General features: G+C 41.0%; 1 protein-coding gene across 1 annotated transcript; it reads right to left on the reverse strand.

The window, feature by feature from the left end:
* Window positions 1–1,303: 1,303 nt before the first annotated feature.
* LOC138868593 (uncharacterized) lies at window positions 1,304–2,563 on the reverse strand. The gene is made up of 2 exons (XM_070146153.1): window positions 2,220–2,563; window positions 1,304–1,988 (listed from the first exon to the last, which is right to left on the reverse strand). The coding sequence occupies exons 1-2, from the start codon at window positions 2,561–2,563 to the stop codon at window positions 1,304–1,306; spliced, it is 1,029 nt and encodes a 342-aa protein (XP_070002254.1).
* Between the last annotated feature and the right edge of the window lie 6,064 nt (window positions 2,564–8,627).

The following is an 8,627-nucleotide window of genomic DNA, read 5'->3' on the forward strand; positions in this document are numbered from 1 at the left end:
ATAAGGACCACGCCATGGAGGCGACCAATCATTATACTCTTGCCAGGTGTATGTATATCCCAGCCCGAAAGTTGCGTCGTGACGTTTCACCTATATCGGTTTGGTAATGCCCTGGAGATCTTTCCCAAGCCCTTTGCTGGGTTCATACCCAGACCATGCCAGTATGCTTTCTATTTTGTTACTCCACCACTTTTCCTTATCAATCGCGTTAACATGTTCAATGTGATGATAAGTTTTTTCGCCCAGCCTTCTTCTATTCTCGATAACCAGGATAGTTTGACTGGTGTAAATAGGATTACTTCCATCTTCGTGAATGATTACTTCTTGATGGTTCCATTCAAACTTCATGGCCTAGTGTAGTGTGGAAGCCACGGCCCCAACGGCATGTATCCAAGGTCGACCTAACAGAAGATTGTATGTAGCTTATATGTCCAGCACTTGGAATTCAACATCGAACCAAGTTGGTCCCATCTGCAGACAAAGGTTAATCTTCCCAATTGTGGCCCTTTGAGACCCATAAAAGGCTTTCACGATCATACTTCCTGCCCGTATTTCGTGGAAATCTTTGCCCAATCTTTTTAGAGTAGTCAATGGACAAATGTTGAGTCTTGAACCCCCATCTATTAGGACCCTGGCAATGAATTTGTCTTCAAACTATACCGTGATATGTAGTGCCCGGTTATGACTTAATCCTTCAGGCGGTAATTCATCCTCGTGGAAGGTGATCTTATGACTCTCCAGCACTTGCCCTACCATGTTGGCCATTTCTCCGCAGGTGATATTGTTGGGCACATAAGCTTCATTTAACACCTTCATCAGAGCATTCTTATGCGCCTCTGAATTTTGCAATAGTGACAGGATGGATATCTGGGTAGGGGTCTTGTTTAACTTATCAATGACAGAGTATTCCCTCGCATGTCCTTTCCTCCAAATATCGTCCGATCCAGTTTCAATGACAGGTTGTTTGGTAGTAGCCTCCTTTCTTGATCCTCCCAAATTTTCGGGTGTATAGATCCTCCCAATTCTGGTCATTCCCTGTGCGGCACTAGATTCTTCCATCTTTGCTTTTCCCTTTCGCCTAGCTTCGGCAACATAATCCCAAGGTATGGCATTGGACTTGAAAGGAGGTGTGGTTGCTACTGTCATTGTGAAAGGTGTGGCCACTTCTACCTAAAATGGAACAGGTGTGGCTGCAGGTGGTGTTACTTCTACCTCAAATGGAACTGATGCGGTTACCTCAACCTCAACTAGTGGTTGTACCTGGACCACAATAGGATTGAGCATGACTATAGGCTTCTTAGGATCATCGCCCTCTGATAAGTCCAATTGATCCCTCGGGATCCCACTCCTCATTAGTTCCTATCACGTTGACCCCTACGCCCCTATGATCTAGAAGAAGATTGTTGCGGACGTTGGGTGCAGCTTCTTTCTCCTGTATGACCTTGTTATCAATCAACATCTGAATCTTATCCTTCAATGTCCGGCATTCGTCAATGGTATGCCCTTTCATACCGGAATGATATGCACAAGTTTTATTCGGGTTGACCCATTGAGATGAATTCTCCATTGCCACAGCAGGAATAGGGGTGACATAACCGGCAGCCCTCAACCTTTCGTATAGCTGATCGATGGGTTCAGCAATGGCAGTGTATTGTCTGGGTGGTTCGCGATCAAAATTAGGTCGGGGTTTTTGGTAATTTGGACGAGTTGGATGTGAATGATAGTAGGTTGGCTGGGTGTTATAAGTGTAATAGGTGGTGGTAGGTTGAGAATATCTGGGAGGTGAGGGTTGGTATGTAGGTGGAGGTGTTTGGTATGTGGGTGGAGGTGTTTGGTATGTGAGCGGAGATTTTGGGCCTTGGGCCACTATTACTACCCCCGCTTCTTTCTTCTTTGATATGCCACCTGATTGTAATGCTTTGTTCGTGGCCTGCAGTGCCTCAAAATTGGTCACCATCCCACTTTTAATTCCCTCTTCAATTCTTTCTCTAAGTTTGATGATATCGGAGAACTTATGATTCTTAATAACCATTAGTCATTCATAATACTGTGGATCTTATACCCGGACAAAGAATTTGTTCATCTGTTCCTCGTCTAATTTTGGTCTGACCTTGGCTTCTTCTGACCTCCACCGAGTAGCATACTCGCGAAAAGTCTTAGTTGGATTCTTCTTTAGGTTCTGGATATAGAAGACATCTGGAGCATTCTCCGTATTGAACCTGAACCGGTCCATAAATTCAGATGACATGCTTAACCAATTGGCCCATTTCTTAGGATTCAGGCTTATGTACCAAGACAGGGCATCTCCGGTAAGACTTCTCATAAAGAGCTTCATCTGAATCATTTCATCTTTTCCGACCCCTATGAGCTTGTCACAGTAAGTTCTCAAATGAACCTTGGGATCACCTGTTCCATCAAACATTTCGAACTTGGGAGGTTTGTAACCCTCCGGCAGTTCCACATCTAGTTGTATGCACAAATCCTCGTAGTTTAGACCTTCTATCCCTTTACCTCCTTTAACACCCTGAACTCGACTTGTCAGTTTCTTGAGCTCCTTGGCCATATTCTTGATGAGCAGGTCCTTCTCAGTGGATTCTGGTATATAGGAGATTGGTTGAGTGGAGTTGGGTATTGTTTCCACGTATATGGGATTGTTTTGGTAGGTGCCAGAGATTTGGGTGTAGTGGTGGTCGTTGGTTGAGTTTTGAGGGTCGGTAATAGGTTATGGTGTGTTCTGGGGAGTATGATAGGTAGTGATTTGTGGGTACTGGGTTGGTTGATGATGTTGTTGTAGAGGAGTTGGTATCGGTAAAGGATTGGGGTTTTGACGTGGTGTGGTGTACTGATGGGGTGCGGGAGGATTCTGTGGACGTTGGTTTGGCATATTTTTATGAGGTGCTGGGTTTTGAGCATTTTGTTAGTTAACTTCTGTGATGTCTGGGGTAAGGGAGAGGTTTGCCAAGTTGCGGACCTGCTCAAGTTCTCCTTGTAACTCCGTTATTTTCTGCTCCAATCGCATGACCAAATCATTCTGGGCTGGAATGCTCCGACCGTCTGAAGTTTCGATGTTCTCAGCGTTTTCTTTTCGAATACCACCAAGTCATCCATCTTGGTTTTCCTCTGCTTTTCAGATTACTCGGAGGAGGAGGAGGTGGTGGAAGGCCTCTAGATCTAGTGTGATATACTGATCATACTAGTATGTGCGAACCAACCTTAGGGGATGGAAATAACAAATAAAGAAAAATAAAAGGTAAACAAGTCAGTAAGGGTTTCGAAATGTTTGCAGTATTTAAACACATATTGCGGAAATGTAAATTCGCGTTCTAATTTGGGAACCTCGTTGTGCCCGAGGTAGGCCTAGCGACAAATAGATTTGGAGAATTTCAGTGCCAATAATTGCCCCATTTCATTAATGTAAAAATAGATAAATCTAAAACAACACTAAATAAGATAAGTCACTAATGGCACTTGGCCTTATTACATTTGAAAAAGCAAATAAACCTAATCTACTTGGTCCTAGAAGGACCTTCTCCAGGCTGGATGCTCTTGTCGATCAAATTCCCCATTTCGCACAGGTTCAGCAGTAGGTATGCCCTTACTAAATGTCCTCCCTCACTTCCTTCAATGTTCTGGCAATCGGTGACTCTCTTCCTCATTTTTCCCTCCAATTCCATCTGACTGTACTCCAGATATTTTAACCTTTCACTTGATGTAACAGCCATCTCCTTCCATTCATTAATTAGTTCTGTATCGGTCTTGTGTCGCTCCATGTGCTCGGCCTCGAACTCGTGAACTCTTTTTGCACAGTTTGTTGTACTTTACTTGTGCCTCGGTAACCTCATCTATGACTCTATTTCCTGGGCCAACCCTTGGCTCGAATATTCCTGCTATATTATCCTCTAACCATAATGGGTAAAATTACACATGGCCAGCATTATATCGATCTGGCTCGATGGTGTCCTTTTCCACGATAATTTTCAAATGCCACATGTGTTGCCCTTCACATTTGTATGGGACGTCGTCATCCTGAAAATCTGCCCTGTAGTGACTCATTTTAGCAACCCGTGGTATGACCTCCTTCCTACCTGCCTCTCTCATAAATCTGATGGGAGTGTATGGGTATATGCCCCTCAACCCGATCAGTACCAAGTGTGGAACGTCCCTGGACCTGATGATGAACTCGTCGGTAGGGAACCACTCGAACATCCATTGAACCTGTTCCTCGGTCAAATTGCTAAAAAACTACCCATCCTACAGCATTCTTTAGTTGAGAAAACATGTGTGGGATGTAAGTAATTTTCTTAGGATGATGGAAAGCTATGTGGCCATTCCACGGCCTTCATGGAAGCTCTTGATGGTATTGACCTTTTTGGAGATGTTCTAACAGCCAAACTTGCAGCAGCAGATTGCAACCTTCGAAGTATTTGTACCCCTTTCTGACAGCACTCCAAGGCCCGACATATGCCTGCTATGATCATAGGGACAATAGTATATGTCTGCCCTTCGATCCCCTCCATCAAGCTTTTGGCTACCATGGCCAATCTGGTGTGGATTCTATCCCCTTGGATCGGGAATACTAACATACCCAAGAAATAGACAATGAACACAAAAACCCTGCGGTGGATCCAACCTAAGGAAGTGATGGAGAATTCATCATCGAAGATACAATAAGATCTGCTATGACCGCATCGTTCATAGAGGAAGTTGAAGGGTATGTAGGAATTTTGCAGGAACTCTAAGTCATCATCCTTCTTTAATCCCATCATCTTCAGAAATCCCCTAGTAGAGCGATTTTCTGGCACCAATAAACCAGGACTATCCCAAGGTAGCCCAGCGAATCCCCATATTTCTTCCAAGAGAGGGGTCATTTCTATGTTTCCAAAGCGAAACACGGCTCTTTCCTTGTCCCAGAATATTGTGGGAGCTTCGATCAACATGTTGTTTGGCTGGAGACCCAATAAAGAAGGTAAGTTTCCCAAGACCCTTTTCACATAATTCTTATCACTTGGTGAAAGATCCTCCCACCAATCTAGCAAAAATGGTGGTATATTATGGACCATGCCAAAACTAGGGACTTCGTGCCTTATTTTCTGTAAACAAATATGGTTAGGCACTTTCCCCCTCCAGGTCTGACTAATTGTACAACAATGATTAGCATATTGGCACTTATTTCTCCAAGATTAATGCACATAATCGTGGTTGTGTCCGTTGGAATTATGGAAAATCCAATGGACTTTTGGACGAGGCTTGTCTTAAAGGGTTATTATGTGGATAACATATTAACCCGGCTAGGTTTGACCATGATGCATGTACAATTAATTAGAGTAAGTTTTCTATAGAGGTCTAGACCGGTACCCTCAAGTGGAGAACTTGAGGGGGAAAGGCACGGAGTCGTCGACTGCATCGTTGATCGACTAGTTTTACCACAAATATGCCTTTCCAAATTTAAAGGGTGATACATAGGAAGGGCGCAAACACTCATCAAGCATTGCTATAGGATTGATTACGCACGAGTGGAATATGATGTTGAGCATGATTTATGCAACAATAAATAGCATGTTGTCATGTCTTTGCACGTTAAAAATAATAAATGTGGTATTTAATAATTGAAAGACGTTAAGAAAGAAAACAAAAGGACAAGTCAGTTTTTGTAATAAAGGAAATCATGAATGCTAAACAAATAATTAAATCCAAATAAGGGGAAAAGGAAGGGTGCACATGTATTAACAAAACAAAGCATGCTTAAGACTAATTCACAAAAACAAGTTTGTTATAGTAAGAGCCTAAAATATCCCCAGCAGAGTCGTCATGCTGTCACGCCCCCTTTTTCCTCGTGGAGTTCGAATTTCGACATTTTTTTGGACAACACATTTCCTTTTGGGAAGGGGTATGAAATTTGAAGAGTCGCCAGTAACATATTTAAGGTGCGTTAGGGCACCTAAAGCAAATAACCCATAAACCGGTTTGCAATACCAGAGATTGGGTAAGAACTCGAAATTACCTTGAGGGAAAAGTGTTAGGAATCCCTCGAGGTCCACAACGGTGGGTTCCGACCAAACTCGAATTAGGTGAGTTAGTCTTATGAGCAAATAAATCAATTTAGACAAATAGGTATTACATTTAAAAATAAGAAGTAAAAGGGTCCTAGGTTTTTTAGCCTATAGGATCACTTCTGTATAATACTTTGTAATCGTCCCCAAGTTGGGTTGCTACACATAGCATTAGTGCACAGGTCATCATATTACCCTCCCTTTAATTATTGGTACCTAATCATTCTAATAGCATCCAGTACGTGCCTAATGCGTACATTACCCGTCCCTTGCGTGTGGCCCCGGAGGTGTTTATGACATCTATTTAAGGTGGTTCTAGACTCACCTATGGTACTTAAAAGAAGAAAACTAGGCATCAAACAAAACAGGTAGGACTATCACATAAAGAGCAGTTAAAAGGGCTCACATTTACCTCCATAAATAAGCAAACAATTGCACGCCTCAAAAAAACAATTTTAAAGGATTTAAAGTCCTATAGCAGGATATCTAGATGAGCACAAATTATGCAGCAGTTTCATTAATGCGGGGCAGTAAATACCTAATCAGTTTGCCTACTGATTTTATTACTTCCTAAATCTGGGCAGGTTTCAAGTAGCAGGAAAATAGCAATTTTAAACCCAGAATCCAATTAACCTACAAGATTGCCTAAGTGATAGTCGGACAAAATTTTATAAACTTGGTGTCTAAGATGTAAACAGTTGCTGATTTTGGCAGGCTGATTTTATCTTAAACCTTATAGGCATGATGTTTAAGTGCAGAAACTGATCTTACAACCTTATAGGCTTGGTATCTAAATGCATAAATGATTACAGACATGGTATCTAGATGCAGAAATGATTCTGCTATTTCATATAGACATGTTATCTAAATGCAAAAATGATTTAAAACCTTATTGGCGTGATTTTTTAAAGTGCAGAACTTATTTTGAAACTTTGCAGGTATGGTATTTAAATGCAGAAATTAATTTGACAGCCTTATAGGCATGGTATCTAAATGCAGTAGTGTGAATCTTGAAAGGATATTCAGAATTATTTGGTCCTATAGGCATAACATCTAAAAATAAATCAGGACATATTGAACAATTAAATCATATAGACATGTTATCTATCACACACAGTAACAGAATGCATTGAAACAAATACCTATAGGCATGGTATCTATTGTATACAGTAACAGAATATAACTAAACAAGTAAATAACCTATAGGCATGATATCTAACATATAGTAGTGAAAAATATTTAAAAGAAACAGGCACCTAAAGCACGTTTTCTACCCCATTCTCATGCAAACATTAAACTAGGCCCAGTTTTCCCCAATTCATTATTGCCCCATCGTTATTACAAATAATTATTATAGACCATAAGCAAATGAATAAATTATAAAGTATATAACTATAGGAAGCCTGCAGCAGGCCCAATGCATCGGGATAACCCAGGCCTTCAAACCATAACAGCCCCAAGGCTCAGAGATACACAGTCACCATTGGAAAAGCACAAAGAACCCAAATCTCTAGTGTATCAGAGTTCCCAATGGCTTCAAGAACCCAGGACAGTGCTAACACTTAGAGAACAAATGTTTAAAATCAGTTGAAAAGGGGTTAGGGACCAAACCCTAGTGTGTAAGGGTCTCACATAGACCCCAAGAAGTGCTTATGCTGAGGAGGTCAAGGACAGAACTTACAGAAAACCTAAGGATGGGGATTCAGGGTAGCATAAGCATCACATAAAAGGAGGCCATGGTTAAAGGGGGTAGATTTTCTAAGAGACCTACTTGATTTAGGGAGACAACATAGCAGAGTTCAGAACATAGAGTAATAGATAGCAAAATCTAGACATGTGAACAGAGTTACAACACAAATTGGCAAGTTTGCAAAGTTCTTCATTCATGACATTTAATAAGTTAAAACCTGAAAGTTGTGCATCAACCATAGCATACATATATAGCCTAGTTACCTAAAGTTAAATAGCCATATAAGATCGAATGAACTAAAGGCATGCTGAAAGACAGGTTATCAGGATATATGAGTGACAGAATTAACAAGATTGCATACAAGAAACCAATTGGAGGGTATTAAGATTAAACACTTAAGAGGATTCATATTATCCAAACAAATAGTCTCAGAGCTAACAGTATTAATTAGAGAACTAAAGAGGCTCGAACAAACATGCAATTTGAAAGAGTCATGCTCGAGAAAAACACACTTTAAACACACAGGATCATAGACATAAACCACATATACGTAAGAGGTATAGCAACTCACCAGTTAAGCGAGAAAAGCGAGAATAACACCACAATAGTTGAGAACCCAGAATATTTGGCTTTGGCTTTCAGCCAGCCAAAATCAGAGATAGAACGAAATAGCAAAGAAAGCACAGAATTAGAACTTAAGTTTTTCAGTGAGATGTAGTGATTCCGTTCTGGCCCTAAAGGGGAAGGGGAGGGGTTTATATAGTGACAGATATCAACACATAAACATGGGAAGTCATTAGTCAAACATTAGAAAGGAAAGCAATCGAAATCAGTAAGGAAAAGAGGAAAATTTCATAACCCTAATTTTAGGCAAAGTGCATAAATCG

Source organism: Nicotiana sylvestris, chromosome 1 (assembly GCF_000393655.2).
Source record: "Nicotiana sylvestris chromosome 1, ASM39365v2, whole genome shotgun sequence".
Classification (NCBI taxonomy): Eukaryota; Viridiplantae; Streptophyta; class Magnoliopsida; order Solanales; family Solanaceae; genus Nicotiana; species Nicotiana sylvestris.